The sequence below is a fragment of the Neomonachus schauinslandi genome, chromosome 9 (genome assembly GCF_002201575.2).
Source record: "Neomonachus schauinslandi chromosome 9, ASM220157v2, whole genome shotgun sequence".
Classification (NCBI taxonomy): Eukaryota; Metazoa; Chordata; class Mammalia; order Carnivora; family Phocidae; genus Neomonachus; species Neomonachus schauinslandi.
In genome coordinates this window covers 71,479,524-71,498,114 of record NC_058411.1, presented here as the reverse complement: position 1 = coordinate 71,498,114, position 18,591 = coordinate 71,479,524, and the positions used below count along the sequence as shown (strand labels likewise).

The 18,591-nt window shown below is 56.7% G+C and overlaps 2 protein-coding genes across 5 annotated transcripts in view; both read left to right on the top strand.

Moving 5' to 3' along the window:
* Positions 1 to 2,974, top strand: part of MRPL52 (mitochondrial ribosomal protein L52) — a 4,234-nt gene extending 1,260 nt beyond the window's left edge. For 2 of the 3 annotated variants that reach the window (XM_021695406.1, XM_021695407.1), the window contains exons 4-5: positions 1,980 to 2,044; positions 2,422 to 2,974. In XM_021695406.1, the coding sequence (XP_021551081.1) occupies positions 1,980 to 2,044; positions 2,422 to 2,562 (206 nt within the window). In that variant the 3' untranslated portion in view covers positions 2,563 to 2,974. Of the gene's footprint in view, positions 1 to 1,979; positions 2,052 to 2,421 lie in introns of all 3 variants that reach the window. The other variant, XM_044917961.1, reaches the window with a different exon arrangement.
* Positions 2,975 to 4,522: 1,548 nt separating this feature from the next.
* On the top strand, positions 4,523 to 14,515 carry MMP14 (matrix metallopeptidase 14). 2 transcript variants are annotated; one of them, XM_021695783.2, is made up of 10 exons: positions 4,523 to 4,877; positions 8,867 to 9,015; positions 9,266 to 9,388; positions 9,768 to 10,075; positions 10,570 to 10,731; positions 11,079 to 11,239; positions 11,417 to 11,555; positions 11,688 to 11,838; positions 12,318 to 12,433; positions 12,780 to 14,515. In XM_021695783.2, exons 1-10 carry the CDS (start codon positions 4,773 to 4,775, stop codon positions 13,112 to 13,114), a joined length of 1,749 nt encoding a protein of 582 aa, XP_021551458.1. In that variant the 5' UTR covers positions 4,523 to 4,772; the 3' UTR covers positions 13,115 to 14,515. The 2 variants fall into 2 exon arrangements, with proteins under 2 accessions (XP_021551458.1, XP_044774396.1); XM_044918461.1 differs by having other exon boundaries at positions 10,570 to 10,735; positions 11,083 to 11,239.
* Positions 14,516 to 18,591: the final 4,076 nt, after the last annotated feature.

The following is an 18,591-nucleotide window of genomic DNA, read 5'->3' as shown; positions in this document are numbered from 1 at the left end:
AAAAAAAAAAAAAAAAAAAAAAAAAAAAAAGAAGGGTGAGGATTGAGGATGGAGGGCTCCTTTCAGAAAAGTTTCTTCTCTTTACTTAGGGGGGATTAAAAAAAGGAAGGAAAAGGAAAGAAAGAAAAAATAGGTATTACCCCTAGAAGGGAGGGATCTTAGAAAAGTTGAAGCCACTCCCCACTGCCAATGTGGGACTCCAATTTACAGGTGGGAAAATTGAGACCTCAGAGTTCCTGTGATCACACAGCTAGGTAATAGCAAAGCAAGGACTAGAACTGGGTAGGGGCAAGGCCCCCTTCAACAGGACAGAGACCTGGATACTAATACCCTATTGGATTCTCTAGGAGTATGATCCTCAGAAGGATGGTAAAGATTTTTTCCACTTGTTACTTACTGCGGGAAACCCAGCATCTCCTAAAAGTAGTATGGAATATTGGAAAGACTCTGGAATTGATTCTTAATTCAGGCTTCTGTACTTGCTGACATTGTGGTCTTGGACATGTTACTTAATTGTATCTCTCAGTTTCCACAAAACTTTTGGGCACAGTTTTCACTGTTTCTTATTTTGTAGAAAGTAAGTGTCCTTTTTCTTCATCTTCATTATAAACGACTTCAGGTCAGGTACTGCATTTTTCACCAAGTCAGCAGGTATTTCTGGAATTTGTAGGATGTGCTTATGTGCTTACACTGTACTACAGTGAAACCTAGGGACATAGTCTGTGAAAGTCTAGCTGAGAAAACAGCATGGACATTTTAAAAATTAAATAATAGGGGTGCCTGGGTGGCTCAACCGGTTAAGCGTCTGCCTTTGGCTCAGGTCATGATCTCGGGGTCCTGGGATTGAGCTCCCTGCTCAGCAGGAGTCTGCTTCTCCCTCTGCCCCTCCCCCTACTCGTGCTGTCTCCCGCAGGTGTGCTGTCTCTCTCTCAAGTAAATAAAATCTTAAAAAATAATAATACTTCATTGCTCTACCCCTTTCCAAAAGAATTTGAGGTGGCCAAATGAAGCAAAAAACCAATAGTACAATAAATGTCCCAAGGCAAATAGATGAATATTAAATCATTGGTAGGCACTTTTTTTTAAAGATTTTATTTATTTATTTAAGAGAAAGAGAGCCACAGAGACCACAAGCAGGGGGAGGGGCAGAGGGAGAGGGAAAAGCAGACTTCCTGCTGAGCAGGGAGGCTGATGCAGTGAGCTCCATCCAGGGACTCCAGGATTGTGAGCCTAAGGCAGATGCTTACTGAGCCACCCAGGTGCCCCAATAGGCACTTCTTTCAGGAGAGGGGTAACAGAGTTGAAGAGGTCAGAGTAGGGTTTCTGGGCAGATAGAGCTTTAGGGGGGGGCCTAAGGACAAGAACTGGGCTGAAAGGAAAGGAAAAGAGAGCATTTCGTTGAGGAGTGAGATGGAAGTTAGCAAAGACTCATGATGAGTAGAACAGTGATCAGATTGCCTGAGTGGAGGGTTTCCAAAGATAAAACAGGAGAGGGGCACCTGGGTGGCTCAGTCAGTTAAGCATTAGACTCTTGATTTTGGTTTAGGTCATGATCTCAAGGTCGAGATCTTAAGATTAAGTCCCAGACTGAGCCCCAAGTCAGGCTCTGCACTCAGTGGGGAGTCTGCTTGAGATTTTCTCCCTCTCCCTCTGCCCCTCCTCCTGCACGCTCTCTCTCTCAAATAAATAAAAACTTTGGGGGGGGGGGGAGATAAAACAAGAGATTCAGCACTGCAAAGGACCATTCCAGGATAACGACGGGTAAGTGAAATAGAGTTAGGAGTATGCCTCAGAGCTTATTCTTGGCATACCTTACCCTTGACACTGAGGGATGGGTTTTTGGAGAACGAAGCCACCACAGCTGTGAAATGGGAGAGAGGAACTAGAGACCGGTTCTTCCCTTGTTCCTATTCCAGTGCCTTCACAGGGTGCTGCCAGCCATCTCTAATATCTGTCTTTTTCTTCACTTCCATCTACAGATGGCCGCCCTGCACCTCCAATGAAAGGCCAGCTTCGAAGAAAAGCCCAAAGGGAGAAGTTTGCAGTGAGTGGCTAGAGCCCCAGTCAGGGCAACCTGTGTGTACTTGGAGGGAAAAAATTTACATTTTAATTTGGCTTGAGCTGTGCTGACACCTAAGCTCACATGTACCCTCTACACCAGCGTTTTAACAGCTAGAGGTTTTTATGGTACTGCGAGAAGGGAGGAAGAGAGTGGGGCACTCCCAGGGCCGGAACGAGTAGTAGCTGTTCTGCCCTGCATTTTGCCTCCTCCTGCTTCCCATCCCAGGACCCGGTCCCCTTCCCCAGTCAGCAGTGTCATTTTCCAGCTGAAACCTCTGGCTTTGATCTGTGAGTGAAAGGATATATGGTGCAGAGCTCAAGCCCCAGATGTTATCCACCCTGTTTTCCTGTCTGTTTCAGAGACGAGTTGTACTGCTGTCACAGGAAATGGATGCTGGATTACAGGCATGGCAGCTTAGGCAGCAGGAGAAGTTGCAGGAAGAAGAAAGGAAGCAGAAAAATGCTCTTAAACCCAAAGGGGCTCTCCTGCAGAACCCATGACCAAGTCCATAAAAGCAGTTCCTGTCTCCCTTTCCCAGCCTCTCTCTGGTTTTCTTCTCTATCACCTGCATGCCTCATCCCAGCCAGGAGAGAGAGCCTTCACGTTGCCCATCTATCTTCAGAGCACAAGAGCTTGGACACTGGGAAGAACCGCCTGTCAGATCACTGCCTGGAGGAGTTGGCCTAGTGCCCTCATCCCTGGCCCCATTCCAGTTCAGTGGAATCCTGCTCTGGGATACTTACCCCCTTTGCAGGCCATAGGACTGGCCCAGCTGTGAACAGTAGCTGCTCTGCGAACATGGAAAAGGGGTAGCAGCTCCCCTGGTTTTAGCTAGGCACTCAAGCCTTTAACAGCCCGTACACAGCTCAGGCTGAATGCAGTTACTCATTTAATAAATGTTTTGATGGAAAAGGCTTTCGGGTTGAGGTCCATTTCTTGGCAAGCAACTGGTGTCAGTTTCCCTAAACTTCAGATACAGGGCCCAAGAGGATACCCCCGCGGGGAAGGCTGACATGGGAAGAACCAGACTTGGGTGTTGCGTGTCTGCTGAAGAGTTAGATCCTGAGGTTTCTGTTGTTCTGGCTGAATTCCAGAGCCTGGTCAGAGAGAGGCCTGTACCTCTCGACCCCAATTTGTGTAGGGGAGCCCTGGAGGGGCTCAGCCCCCAATCGGTCACTGTGGCATGGGTACCCAATATCCATCATATATCGCCCACAAACCCGGAAGCTGCCCAGGACCCAGGGAAACCTTTCCCATTATTGATCATGGATTCTGGGAGAAAAGGGCCTCTGCTCCCATTGCAATATAGAGCACTGGGCTTTCTTTCCATTTTCCTGCCACAAACTTGTAATAGTTCCTGGATCTCTAGTATTACTGGAGCTTCCCACCTGACCTAAATTCTGTCCAGCCTCCTTTATGCCTTCCCTTGCTTTCTTTCCCTCCCTTCTTACCCCCACTACCTCCTTCCTCTCTCGCTGACCAATGCAATTCTGGGATCTTAGATTTCGCTGATGGTCGAGTTTTCTGTCTCCCACACTTTTCCTGCTTCTTTTGGGCTGCTTTTCCAGATCTAGCTCCCAGCCTCTTATCTGTCTCTCTTCCCCACTGTCAGCTTCAGCTCTCCCTCCCCCTGCCCTGGTTCTCCCCCTGCCCTGCATATCTCCACCTTTTGTTCTCTTGTTTAGGCAGTCCCTGAAGATTTTACTACCTCAAGGAATTGCCTTTTTCCACTGTGGAGGGGAAACTAAACCCCAAAGTCTGAACTCCCAATCTCTCTTGTCTAACAGTTTCCCTGAACTTGATTTGCCTTTCCCCACATTCCATGGCCTTGCACCTCCTTCCTCCCCAGCCAGTTTAAGGAGCAGCCAGATTGCAAATGATGATAATTAAGGGAGTGCATTTGTCTTTTCCACAAGGATGGGACCAGCGTGGTTGTGGAGCTGATTGATGGGTAGTTGGGTTTTGTTACTGTTGCAGGTTTTGAGCAGGAGAGGGATGGAGGTGGTTCTCCAGAACAAGGGGCATAGTTTCAATTTGGTGGAGCCACAGGTCCCAGCAGACAATCTCCAACCCAGGTGTGGTGGACATGGAAGACCCCTACCAGCAGCATCCCAGACTCTGAACTTATCTGCCCCAGCCGCTGAGCCTCCCCGTACTTCCACTCTGAGGTGAAACAAACGCTGAATGCCAGAGGAATCAAGCCACCTAAAATATGCTTAGGGGGAGAAAGTCTCCCACATCCCATCCCCTGGGTCCCCCCCCACCCACCCCAGACCCCCGTCCTTAGCTGTGGCCTCAATCCCTGCAGATGGCAGCCTCCACCACAGAAAGGCAACTTAGGGATTTTTTTTTACCCGGCTCTTGGCTGTAATTGGATTCAGGCTGAAACAACCACGTCCGCACGGGAAAGGAGGGCATTGGCGCGGGGGCGGAGAGGCTGTGGGAGAAGGGAGGGACCAGAGGAGTGAGAGAGGGCTCGCGATGCAGTTCGCAGACTAAGCAGAAGAAAGATCAAAAAACGGGAAAGAGGGGACGAGCAAACAGGCGCTTTCAAGAACAATCCCCTCATCTCCAAGCGGACAGCGCTCGAGGAATCCAAATTCAGTGCCCACCGAAGACAAAGGCGCCCCAAGGGAGTGGCGGCGCGACCCCAGGGCTTGGGCCCCCGCCGCGGAGCCCGCACGGCTGGCTGCCGGGACGGTCGCGGACCATGTCTCCTGCCCCACGGCCCACCGGCGGTCTGCTGCTCCCCCTGCTCACGCTCGCCACCGCGTTCGCCTCCCTCAGCTCGGCCCAAAGCAGCTTCAGCCCCGAAGTAAGTGAGCTCCCCGGCCCTGCCGGCAGTCGCGCCCGCCGGGGAGGCGAGCCGGGGGTCTCCAAGGGGACAGCCCCCTCTTTGGAGAGCAGGGCGCTCGGGATCTCGGCCGCTCCAGCCCGCAGCAACCCCCTCCCTTTCCTTTCCCTCCTCAGCTCCAAACTTCCAAGTCGATCCAACTTCTGCCTCCCCCTGCCAGCCCCCCTCCCACCCGCCGCCGCCGCCGCCGACTTGCTTTCCCAGTCCTTTCCTGGGAAGAGCTTTACAGCTGGGGCCCACCCGCACCCTCCCCGGTCCCCCCGGGCTCTGAGCTCAGCTCCAGAACCAGGAGGGAGCTTGCTAAATACTTGGACTCCGCTCAGCCCCGGCTCTGCCCTGGTTTCTTGTCCTGTGCGCGAGTCCGTTGTTTCTTCAACTTTCCAGCCCTCCAGCGCTCTCCCGCCCGCGCCCGCCGGCCGGGGAAGACTCGGGTGGACGGCGCCGCGGCTCCGGGGCCCCCCACGCTGCGCGCCTCCCGGGCGGTCCGGGCCCTTGGCGGCTGCGGCCGCCGCCAGGTGGGGTCGGGGCTGGACGGCCGAGCCGCCCCGGCCCCCACCCCCCCCCGCCTCTCCGCGCCGACCCCTCTGTGTCGCGGCCCGGAGCCCTGGCGTCGAAGGTCGCGGAGCTGGCGCCCTGGCCGCCTTTCCGTACACACAAAGCTCTCCTTGTGAGCCGGGGGTTCGGCCCGGAGGCCGCCTCCTCCCTCTGCCCCCCTCACCACCACCACCACCACCACCACCACCCCCCCAGCGGCGCCTTTAGGCTCTTCTAGTTGCTTTTCTTAATGGCTTTTCTGTGTTAATTGCAGGGAGACTGAGGGCATCGCACTGGGGAGTGGGGAGAGGGCCGGGCCCAGGGCACCCGCACGTGTCTCGACTGCCTCGGTCGCCCCCCCAACCCATTCCCCGACGCTGTCCCACCGGCCCGGGAGGAAGCCGCGTGGGAGTTGTCTGGGGAGGTTTTTCCTCTCTCTCACTCTCTCTCTCTTATTTTGGGGTGAAGGTGGGAGACGAATTTGATCAGCTTCTTATTTTGGGCCATCCCAACCCACTCAGCCCGGCAGGGCCTGGGTGCGGTCGGGAGGGGCCGGGAAGGGCCCCAGAAGGGGGAAGGGATCTGGACTTGGCTTCCTCCCTCTTGGTCCTGGCCCTGGACCCACCCTCGGAGGAAACATCTCCAGAAAGAACACACTCTCTCTGTCCCGAAGGGATCTGAGGCTGAGAAGCAAAGCGTGGCCCTAGGAGTGGGGGTGACCAGGGAGAGTGCAGATCTGCCCTGGGGCTAAGCCTGACACAGTCCAGCAGGAGGGGGCATCCTCTCCCCTGCCTGGAGCCTGGAGTCTTCATCGGAGGCCTGCAAGGAGAGCTCCTAACAAAAGAAGCCTGGGCATCTGGGGGCTGCCCACTGCCAACTTTGCCTGCCCTGCCTTCCCTCCCCTGCCCCACTAGGCCCCCTAGGGGAGGGGCGGCAGCCCTGGCTCTGTTTTAAGTGGGTCATGGGCAGTCCCAGTGCCAGAACCACCATTTGCTTCTGGGCCACGGAGGGGTGGGAGGCAGAAGGAGGGAGGAACAGGCCCAGAGGCTCCCATCCAGGGCCTGCTGGAGTTTGCCAAAGTTTCCCCCCAACCCACCCACCTTCTCCAGGACTCCTAGGCCAGAGGTGGGAGGGGTTCTCTGGACTTCTCCCCTAAGGGAATACCTCCAGACCACTCAGTTTTCCAAGACAAAGCCAGCCAACTGAGTTTTTTGACCTAACATAGTTGCTCCCTCTCCAGGCCAATCTAGAGGGTGAGCTGGGGTAGCCAGGCCTCAGGCAGCCGGGTCCCTCCCACCAGGCCTCCAGAGTCCTGCACCAGCTCCAGGACAGCCCTCTCCTCCCGAGGCCTGTCTGGCACTTGGCCCTTCCCCCCCACCCAGCCGCAGACACAAGAGTCCTCTCTTCTGTGGTTCCTACCTCACCTCCTAGTCTTCTCTGTGGTTCTTGCTTTGCTCAGAGCCTAGGCCTGGGAGGAGAGGGATGGGGGCACTTCCTTTCCAGGCCTCGAGGCTCTCTTGACTGCAGGGAAGTCCCTTTCTTGCCTAAGTCTCGCTCAGACTCCGAGATCTCTGATTCCCACAAGTCTCCATTTTTCTCTTTTGTATATGGGGTGGACGTTGTGGGTGTGAATATTTAGACCTGCCTACTTTCTTGAAAGACTCATCAGGGAGAGGGATTTATCCCAGAGCTCCTGGATGTGGATCTCCCCACGTCTCTGCCACCCTCCATTCTGTCATTCTGCCCTCAGAGAATTCCCCTCAGTTTCGTTCCCCGAGGGTTGAGGGGGCCTGACTTAAGTCCTCCTGACTTCCAGCTCCAGGAGTAGGCCACTCCCATCCTTCTCCAAAGCTGAAGCAGCCGCTCCCCGACCAGGGGTCATGAGCCTGCGGGGTGTGTGCCCCACAGGTGAGGCTAAGGGCAAAGGGGGTTTTCCGCGTGCCCAAGTACTCCCAGGCCACTGGCTGTGGCATCAGCCAGCACAGGTCAGGGCACGTCTGCAGGGCCTGCGGACAGCAACCAGGTATGCAGCACCCCGCTCTGCTCCCACGTGCTCTGCCAGAGGTTAAGCTTGGCTCCCTCCTCTACCCCTGAGGAGGCGCTCTCAGAGGCGGGGAGTGCTAAGGTTGTTCTGGCCAGGCCCATCGGCTGGGGAAAGGCTGGGTTGTTTACATCTCGGGCCCTAACTCCCATCAGCCTTGGGGGATCACTTCCCAGAACCCTGTTGCAATTCTTGTCCTCGCGGGCACATGTCCCCGGTCAGCTGCTCCTGAATCACCCCCAGCCCCAGTGCAGGAGCACTGCTCCGCCCCCAGGGCCTGGGCCTAGAGGTGAAGGGCCTCGGGAAGATCCATCCTGACGACCTGGGATAGGGGTTGTGGCACCCAGCGGCGGCCTCTACGCTCCGAGCTTCCATCCTAGGCAACCTGCAGGCCCCCTCTGAACTCCTGAGGAAGGCGAAGCTGGAGCAGGGACCAAAGTAGTATCTCCACTGGAGAATCCGAGTATTTTCATATTCCATATATAACTTGGCTCATTTTACTTTTCAGGCTTTAGGAAAATACTCCATTGTTCTTGCAATAAAGGCCATATTCTATGTGCCTTTCAATCAAATACTGAAAACCTAACTTTACGTTAAGGCAATATGCCAGCCTTTATATTATGAACAATTCACAACATACCTCAAGTACAATACTGTCACCGAGTCTCTACCACTACCCCCATCTCCCACTCCCTCTACTGAGAACCTCAAATGGGCCTTTAGGACGCAAGCCCTAGGTCAGGCGCTTGGATGCGGACAGAGGCAGGATCCTAGCTCTGTGGCTGGATCACACCCCCACCACTTTCAAAGGTCCCAGCTTCCGGTCTCAGCAGCCAGCCTCAGCCCTAGCTCCTGTTCCGCACTCTCCTTTCTAAAAAGATATCAGCTGTGAGGGTCCTGGAGGCATGGCATCCCTGTCCCAAGAGGGTCTCATACCAGGACCAAAAGAGAGCCCCCTCAGCCTCCCTGCCTCCACCCATCATGAGAACAACCCTCTCGCAGGTAGGACATGCTATATTTACAAGAACACTGACACAGAGGAGGAAAGTACTGGAAGGAATCTCAGCTCTGAGAAGACATCCTAGGACTCAGTTAAGCCCTCTGGGCTCCCATTCTCAAGAGTTATAGCCAAAGTCCAGAGCCGTGGCTCCCCACCCCTGTTTGAGCCCACAGCCCCGAGAGGACAAGTCATACTGGGGCCTGGGCCAGAGTTCAGGTCCAACCTGGGAACTCCTCCAGCCCCACTGCCAGAGCCAGGCTGGGAGCTTGTTGCCCTTTCCTCCTAAGCCAAGGGTGCATGCCAGATACCAGGGGGAGGCCGAGGCTCCCCTCGGGCCAAGTGGAGATGCTCGAAGCCACACTCCTCTCTCTGCAGGCCTGGCTGCAGCAGTATGGCTATCTGCCCCCCGGGGATCTGCGCACGCACACACAGCGCTCCCCCCAGTCCTTCTCAGCTGCCATCGCTGCCATGCAGAAGTTCTATGGTCTGCGCGTGACGGGCAAGGCTGATGCAGACACCATGAAGTAAGTGCTAGACCCTGGCAGGAATCCTGCGTGGCACCCAGCGACAACACTGAGCACAGGGACATTGCTACCTGCACGCCTGACTCCTGCCCCCTCCCCGAACCCCACACGCTGGTCAGACGCTGGTCCCCACCCTCTCCTATTCACCCTGACCCCGTAACCTTGGCCCTTCCGAGGCCAGGCACTTCCCCTCTCCTCTGAAGACCTTTCTCTTTAATATGCTGCCCTGACCACAGTCCTCACTGCCTAGGGCCATGAGGCGTCCCCGCTGTGGTGTTCCCGATAAGTTCGGGGCTGAGATCAAGGCCAATGTTCGAAGGAAGCGCTATGCCATCCAGGGCCTCAAATGGCAGCATAATGAGATCACTTTCTGGTGAGTCCAGCAGGCAAGTTGCCTTTCTCACATCAGGGTCACCCTCCCTATCAGTTGTGCTAACAGACTCAGAGGCCTCCTGTCCTACTCACCTCTATCCCTGTGAAGCATCCTTGGGAGTGGGGAGGAATGTGGCTGTAATCCTGCAGGAAGGTGCAGCCTGTGGGGGGTGCACCCCAGGGCCAGAAAGCCGAAGCCTGGGGGGCCCCTGAGCCCTCAGTTCTTGGGGCAGAGGCATCCCGCACGAGGCAGCAGGAAGAGCCAGGCAGCAAAGGTGGCTGGGTGGTTCAGTCAGACCTGGGAAAGTACAGAGAAGGAGAATTGCATCGGTTGTGATCCTAATGCACTCCCATCCTCTCCCCATGTGGCTGGACCTCAGCATCCAGAATTACACCCCCAAGGTGGGCGAGTATGCCACATTCGAGGCCATTCGCAAGGCATTCCGTGTGTGGGAGAGCGCCACACCACTTCGTTTCCGAGAGGTGCCCTATGCCTATATCCGAGAGGGCCATGAGAAGCAGGCAGACATCATGATCTTCTTCGCTGAGGGTTTCCATGGTGACAGCACACCTTTTGATGGCGAGGGTGGCTTCCTGGCCCATGCCTATTTCCCGGGCCCCAACATCGGAGGGGACACTCACTTTGACTCTGCCGAGCCCTGGACTGTCAGGAATGAGGATCTGAATGGTGAGCGAAGTAGCCCTGGGACTCATTTATTTTGGGGAGTGTCAGTGACCATTTTTAGTGGGGGTGGTTCTCCTGCCTCCTCCCCAAACCTCAAACCCCCAAGTCTCTGGGCTACAAAGATCTAGTCTGACTTCCAGTGAAAGCAGGATTCTTATTTTGCTCCACTTATATCTGGTCCCTTTGTCACCCAATAATTGACTTCCCAGTCAAAGACTTCCCACTTCTCTGGGCAAATGTCACCTCTAGCTCCTGGGAGAACCTGGGGCCCAGATGGGACCTCAACTTCCCTTAATACACGCCTTCCTGGGATTGGTATCTGGCCCCAGAGCACCCTCTCACCTCCATCCAGAATAGATTGCTGACTGGCTTTGTGGCTTTTGGGGTAGAAAACATGACAAGCAGGCTCAGGTGTGAAAACGAAGCCTCTGGTGGGAAAGCAGGGAGTCTGAGGGAAGGGACCCAGGCTGCCCTCATCATCCTCCCCATCACTCCAGGGAATGACATCTTTCTGGTGGCTGTGCACGAGCTGGGCCATGCCCTGGGCCTTGAGCATTCCAACGATCCCTCGGCCATCATGGCGCCCTTTTACCAGTGGATGGACACAGAGAACTTCGTGCTGCCCGATGATGACCGCCGGGGCATCCAGCAACTTTACGGCGAGTAATCTATGCCCACATCTGCTCCTTCTCCCCTCCTGGTCTCTCTGACCTGTGCATCCCTTCCCTTCCCCCACGCCCTACGGTCTGCCCCCAACCTCACCTGACCCTGCCTCCACCCACCACCCACTCCCACTTTTTTCTTTTTTTTACATTATTTCTTCTACATGTTTTATTCTTCTCCCACTTTTGAGTCCACCTTTCCTGTCCTTTCCCACCTGATTGCTTCAGCCTCCCTGCAAAGGGCCATCCACACCTTTCCAAGGGGATTGTCTGCCCATACGCCTGTTCTGTCCTCCCCCTCTGAGCCACAAAGTCTGAAGTGCCTCTCATGTTCTCTACACCAGGGAGTCAGTCAGGGTCCCCCACCAAGATGCCCCCTCAACCCAGGACGACCTCCAGGCCCTCTGTCCCCGATAAGCCCAAAAACCCCACCTATGGGCCCAACATCTGTGACGGGAACTTTGACACCGTGGCTGTGCTCCGAGGGGAGATGTTTGTCTTCAAGGTGAGAGGAAGAAGGGGGCCGCTGTGGGGGATGGGAGGGCTCTAAGCCCAGCAGGCTGGGTGGAAACAGCAACAGGAGGACTGAGAACTAGAACTGAGACAGTGGGAAGCTTTGGGGACCAAGCCAGAGGACTAGCTATAAGACAGAATGTACTGTCCCCACCTCGACGCCTTCTAGGAGCGCTGGTTCTGGAGGGTAAGGAATAACCAAGTGATGGATGGATACCCCATGCCCATCGGACAGTTCTGGCGGGGCCTGCCTGCATCTATCAACACTGCCTACGAGAGGAAAGATGGCAAGTTTGTCTTCTTCAAAGGTAACCAGGCATTCTGCCCACGTTCTCTGGCCATGGGAAGAGTCTTCTGGGAGGAGTGGGTTCCACTCAACTCCTCCGAAGACCCAAGAGCCCCAGGGGAACCCTGATCCTGCCCTCCTTTCTCCTCTGCAGGAGACAAGCACTGGGTGTTCGATGAAGCTTCCCTGGAACCTGGCTACCCCAAGCACATCAAGGAGCTGGGCCGAGGACTGCCTACTGACAAAATTGATGCCGCTCTCTTCTGGATGCCCAATGGAAAGACCTACTTCTTCCGGGGAAACAAGTGAGACCTCAGCCCCTTGGCCCCAGGCCTCCCCCCTCAGACACCACCACCAGATTCCCTCGATTCTGGAGAAAGACCCACCTACCCCGGGGATGGTTCCCTGGACAAGTTAGTTGCTGCCTGAGCCTCTGCTGTTGCCTAGCAACAGACAGCCTCCATTAGGTGCCGAGTGAGTGGGAAGTGACCGGGTCACCACTGCAGACCTGGTCATTTGGCGCCTCCTGCCCCCAGCACCGTGCCTCCACCCCAGCTGCCAGGCACTGTCATTAAAGGCTAGTGGCGGCTCCTTGCAGCCTGGGACCTCCCATCCACCCCCACCTTCTGCCACTTCCAGCTGCAGGCCCTCATTACTCAAAACCCCTGTCCCGCGCCCTGTCCGTAGCCACCCTTTGCTCACTGGTGAATTTAGTCCTGGGCCCCGCTACCCTCTGAGGACAGGCCCAGTGCCCGACTGCTTCCCCTCCCCTCCTCTCCCCCAGGTACTACCGTTTCAACGAGGAGCTCAGGGCAGTGGACAGCGAGTACCCCAAAAATATCAAGGTCTGGGAAGGAATCCCTGAGTCTCCCAGAGGGTCCTTCATGGGCAGCGATGAAGGTGAGGGGCGAGGGAGGTGTCCGTGAGGGGAGGATGGGGACAGCGGGCTAAGGGAGAAGGGGCGGCAAGCCGGACAGGACAGTATGGTCGGGAAAGCAGTGTTGACAAGGACGCGGGAACCCTTGCCTTGTGCCAGGCTCTGAGCAAAGTGCTTTCCGCACATCAGATCCCCAAGCCCCAGCGCCCTTCCAGCCTGGTACTAGAACTAGCCCGGTTTACAGCTGAGGCCACTGATGTTCCCAGAGGCTGAGGGATGAACTCAGCTGGCTCGCAGGACTCACAGATTTTCTTTCCGCTCTTCCCTCTCTGTGGCTTTTACCCGCCGCCTTCTTGCTGCCCCCTGCAGTCTTCACGTACTTCTACAAGGGCAACAAGTACTGGAAGTTCAACAACCAGAAGCTGAAGGTAGAGCCAGGCTACCCCAAGTCAGCCCTGCGGGACTGGATGGGCTGCCCCGCGGCGGGCGGCCGGCCAGACGAGGGGACGGAGGAGGAGACGGAGGTGATCATCATCGAGGTGGACGAAGAGGGCAGCGGGGCGGTGAGCGCGGCCGCTGTGGTTCTGCCCGTGCTGCTGCTGCTCCTGGTGCTGGCAGTGGGGCTCGCCGTCGTCTTCTTCAGACGCCACGGGACCCCAAAACGACTGCTGTATTGCCAGCGCTCCCTGCTGGACAAGGTCTGACCCCCACTGCCGCCCGCCCACTCCTACCACGAGGACTTGGCCTCCGACGGCCAGCGGCAGCAGGTGGTGGTGGGTGGGCCGCTCCCACCTGTCCCAGGCCCCCCTCCCCACCCCGCCCCCCACCTCCCTGCTTCTTTGTCCCGCCACCGCCTCTCTCAACCTCAGCCCTGGCATTGCTTCTTCCCTCCATGGGTCCCCTGTCCGCCCAGGGGCCTCTGTAGCTTGGTGTGTGTCCAGCCCCATCTGAATGTCTTGGCTCTGCACTTGAAGGCAGGACCCTCAGACCTCGCTGGCAAAGGTCAGATGGGGTCATCTGCTCCTTTTCCTTTCCCTGACGTAACTTTAACCTCTGAACTCTGACCTCAGGAGGCTCCTGGGCACTCCAGCCCCACAAGCCCCCGGGTGCACCCCATTGGCAACCTCCTAACACTCTTTCTGGCTTAAAGGAATCTCATCTTGTTGAGGGGGAGACCGACCCTGAGAGAGTAGGAGCGGTTGGGGGGGGTGGTTGGGGAGGGCCATACAGCCACCCTAAGACCTTGGGAGGAAAGCTCAGAGTCAGTCCCCTACGCAGCAAAGATCTGCCTCTGCCCCGCCTGGCCCCAAGAACTTGCCCAGGAGCCTGAGCCATAAGGAGCTGTAGAAACCCTTGACGGTCCTACCCCCACAAATGTCAGCCTTGGCTGGGGATGTCAGGGTTAGAGGAGCTGAGACCAGGGGCTGCAGCTACCGGGGTGGGGGTGGGGGGCAAGGAGAGAGACTGTCTGGAGCCCTGGGGGTGAGCCTGAAGGCCACAGAAAAAGAATCTTGCTCAAATGCAGGCAGCTGGGATAGGGACCAAGGGGCAGAGCAGTCAGGGGGATAGGACAGGACCAAAAGGCTAACTGGGGGAGGTGCAGTGGGAGTGGAGGGCTGGGGGCCGGGCAGGCCAGGCCAGCAGGGACACCACAAGGTGGGCTGTGGTACCCAGGGGAGAGCATATTTTATCGGAGCTCTGAGGAAGGGCCGGAGAAAGGCACACCTACTCCACGTTGGTGCCCTTCCTCCAACCAGAGTACACGTATGGGAAGGGTGGGGAGCCCAGAGAAAGGAGCAGAGATGATACACATCCAGGGACTGGTGACTTGGGACCTTCATGAGGGTGGCCATCTAATTAGGGAGGCGACCAGGGGCGGCAGCGCTCAGCAGCCTCAGCTGGCTTCAGTGAGGGGGCAGGTGCCTGGGTGGGTCTCGTCAGGTTAGCCCCTCACTTCCTGATGCCCCTGCCCCTCAGCCCATCCTTCCGGTGTCCTGCCTCCTCTCCCCCACCCAGCCCACCCATTCAAAGTCTCCTCTGGCCACCAGAGGTGGTCATGGTACCGGGGACTTGGGAGAGTGAGACCCTGTGGGGGCAGGGAGAGGGAAGGAATGTCAGGGTGGGGGGGGTGGGGGGGGTGGGAGTGTGGGGGGTGAACGGTGCTGGCAGTTCGGCTAAATTTGTCTTGTTTGGGGTTTTTTTTTGTTTTGTTTAATGTATATTTTTATTATAATTATTATATATGAATTCCCTTCAAATCGTTCCTTTTTGTTAACAAGGGGCATGGGAAGGGTGGGGGTGGGGGGGGGCAGAGGCATCCGACCCCAGGAACCTGCAGGGCGGGGCTGGGTCAGTGCCCTCTAAGGACATTTTTGACCTTGTTCAACCTTTCCACAAAGAATAAATGGTGTTTCACATTCTTTGTGTGGCTGCCTTCTCTCAGAGAGGTGAATGGAAAGTATGCCTGTAACCGGTGTTTTCTGTGATGTGGGGTTTCGGTATTTTTCATAAAGGAATATGTTTATTCTTGGTGGACAATGGGGATTCAGGGCCATAGCTGGGAAGGAGGGCATACCTACTCCATGGAGGCAGGGAAGTGGTCCACAGAGCCCAGCCACTCTCTCCCAACCCAGCTAAGGGGTTACCTTCGAGGCCCAGAGCTGCAAAGGCAAGAGGAAGTGGTCAAGCTGAGGCCACTTGGAAAATCTTCCTAAATTGCATTACCCTGTCCCATGATCTGGCCACAGAACCTCCGTTTCCTCAGACCTCTCTTTCTGCTGCTGGGGACTCCCAGGATCATCTTTGACCTCAGGCAGGCCCTTTACCCCAAGCCCTCCGCATCTAAGCCTCTTCTAGACCTGGGGGGCTCCAGCTGCAGGGGCAGAAGGAACACCCAGGAAGGACAGACAGTTGCCCGTGGCTAATTAAGAGCAGCCTATCTCTGGCAAAACAGGAATCTCACCCCAATTGCCCAGGAGAGGCAAGATGGTCAGGTCGGAAGGGAAGAATAACAAGGCTTTGTTTCTTCGAAACTGCTGCCCCAGACAGGGTTCCCAGGCTGTCGACCCACCCTTCCTCCGAAACCAGCCTGGAGGGAGGAATAGCTCAGTTGCTGAGTCAGCTCAGCTGAAGGGGAGCAGCCCTCTTTCTTCCTCCCCTTCCCTTCCTGCCTTAGCCCAGCCCTCCCTGGGCTCCAGCCCAGGCCCCCTCCTCGGCCTTCCTCCAAGAGCGCTGGCCCCACCTAAGGCCGGTGGTTCTATCCAACTGCTCTTCAGGGCTGGTTGGTGTGATTGCTTTGGCAGAAGGGGTACCCCACCTCTCTGCCAGCCAGGGACCCTGACCCTATGCCTGGCCTCCTCCACCTCTCCTGCCAACAGCTGTTTGGCACAGCCTGTGTATCTCAATGGATTTGGACACCACCTCCCTGCCACCCTCACCGGAGGGGATGGTGACCCAGGGAAGCTGGCCTGGGAAAGTCAGGGGTTGTCTTGGGGTTGGGGGGAGGCAGGGGGCTATGCATGTTGCAAGGAGCTCAAAGATGAGCTCATGGCCCCTTTGTGTTTTTGTGGCCCACATCTGGAGGCAATTACAGATGTTATCCAGCGGGAGTTCTGCAAAACACAGCTGGAGCCAGTCGTGGAGCCTGGGGAGGGGGGGACTGCCAGAGGGAAGAGGAGGGGGAGCCTAGGGCTGCCACGGCTGGAGTGCGGTTTCCCCATCACGAGGAAATTGTTTGGCCCTGATTCTGGAATCACAAGATGCTCTCTGAAGCCAAGGGGGAGAGATGGGAATGGAGGACCAGAGACAAAGGGGGAAAGAGGTGGAAGAGGCTTCCCGAGCAGGGAGAATTGTGGGGTGGAGGCCGGCAAGGTCCCGTGCTTCTGACGTGCCCTGGGCCTGAAGGATCCAGCCCAGGGAGGCCGCCAGAGACCCTGGGAGGTGCCTTGCTGATCGCACAGGGTCAGGCAGGGTGAGGGGAGAACAGAGGTCCCTGCTGCTTGCCGAGAGACCTGAAAAGGCCGCTTTCACTGGCCCTACCCCGCTTTGTCCGTTGGGCCTGACCCAGTTTCTAAGGTTCCAAGTTCCTGTATTCGAAAGCAGCACATGTGAGCTAGAGCAGCCAGGAGGGAGCCAAGGGGAATCTGCGAGGAGCTTTGGGCAGAACCCAGGGAAGCGGCCTCAAAGGGGACTGCAGCAGGGGCAAGCGCTGAGGAGAGGCACTGGTCGGCCCACCACGGCACCCCACACGTTTGAGGGGGGGAGCCACAGACTCCCTTCCCCAGGACTCCTGCCACCAGCGGGGCCCACACCTCCCAGGCTGCCAGCCAGGTGCCGGGTCAGCGACACGAGAAGGGAAGATTGAAGAATGAGCTGGGCCCTCTAGAGAAGAGAGGACTGAGCAGAGTGACCCCTCACTCACAACCTGCCCAGCCTGCTGGTCCTTCACTGTCGCTCCCCTGAGGCCCCTTCTCTGCACGCTGACAGCCTTCCCAGTGCTGACAGCCTTCCCAGTCCTCTTTCCCCTCCGTACTGCCACTTCCCTTTCCAGCCAAAGGGAGGTAGTCAAAAACCCAACATTTGCTGAGGTCCTCGTGACACCTAATGACACAGGCATGACCATTGCCCCTGTGTTACAGGTTTGGAAACTGAGGCCCAGGTAAGACTTCCTTAAGGTCGTAGCTCGGTAGTCCAAAATGAAAACTCAGGTCTGTCTGATTTTTTTTTTTCTTCCCTGTGTAGGTAGATTCTGCCCGTGTCTCTGGGTGTCTCTTCCAGTGTGGCCCGTGTGTGGCTGGGTATGTGTGGTAGTGTGTGCTCTGGGGATCTGATAGCCCATGAGTGCTCGCTTCTTGTTCCGTGCAGCAGCATCAGCATGGGGAGTAGGAATGCGGCAGAAGGGCTCCCCCTCAGGAACCAGCTTTGCCTGCAGTCACCTCCCTTTTGGGGGACAGGGACAGGTACTCTGAGGGAAGGAAGGAAGCAGCAGGAAGGACTCAGAAGCCAGAAGGACTGAGTGGCACGAATGGCAGCAGCTAGGGGAGGGATGGGGGTGGTGAATGGCTGTGACGAGGGCCTAGGAGGATGAGAGCCTTCTCGTTCCCTAAGGCCCCAAGGGAACCCCAGTCAAGGCTAATCCATTGTCCTGCAGGCCCTGTACCCCCTTCTTACCCAGCCCCCAAATCGGAATTAACTTCCTTTAGGAGACCAATGCCTGCACACCTAACCTGGGGCTTTCAGCCTTTGTCCCTCAGACCGTCTTGGGAGACTGGGGAGACCCAGAGGCCGCCTTCAAGGGGGCTGGGCACTTGGGGCCTGGAAAGGAGGCAGGCCTGACTGGCCAGAAGCCACCTTTCAAATGAGCTCACACACATACTTTCCACCCTGGCCCAGGGCCGAAGGCTGAGCGCCTTCCAGGCCAGCCTTCCCCAGCCAGGCCCAGCCCCCTCTGTCCTCCTCTGTCCCTCACCAGTCCTGGAACCAGGGCCTTTATGGCAGGATTGGGCACCCCAGGGCAGGGCTGTTGCCACACCCCAAGGGAGCAGCTTCCACTACCTCCATGCTGAGGCAGCACTCCCCCACTCCCCCAGGGTACCTTATTTCTCCAATGGGCCCTTTGTGGCTTAGAGGAGGAGGAGACCAGTTTCCTGCCCCCACAGACCCACACCTGAGTGGGGAGGGGCAAGAGATGGCCCAGAAGAGGTGTCCACACTGCAGTGAATTGGCGGAAGGACTTCCTGAAGTAGCTCATTGACTCAGGGACCAGACCAGGTGTGGGAGCTGCCTCACCATGGGTCACATCCTGCTCACACACTTCACTTCCCAATAGGGGCACTTCCCTGATTTGGGGCAGGATGGGGTGTGGGTGGGGCAAGGCCAGGATGACCACAAGGGAGGGGAAAAGACTGGTGCCTCCAAAGGCCTAGCGGATTCACACACACGCGACAAGCTCCAGCTCATTTCGATCCAGCCTGTGGTCAAAGACGTCACCCTTTGCTCAGCTTCAAGAGACATGGAGCACCAGGCCAGAGAGCAAAATCAATTCCCAAAAATGCTCTCCTTGGCCACTCAGTGTCTGGCTCTGTGCTCGTAGTGTGGTTGCCCTGACCGTATATTCTGGATCCAATAATATTATCTTCCTGGGGTTCTGTGCATTAGTGTATTCAGACATGGCAGACAATTC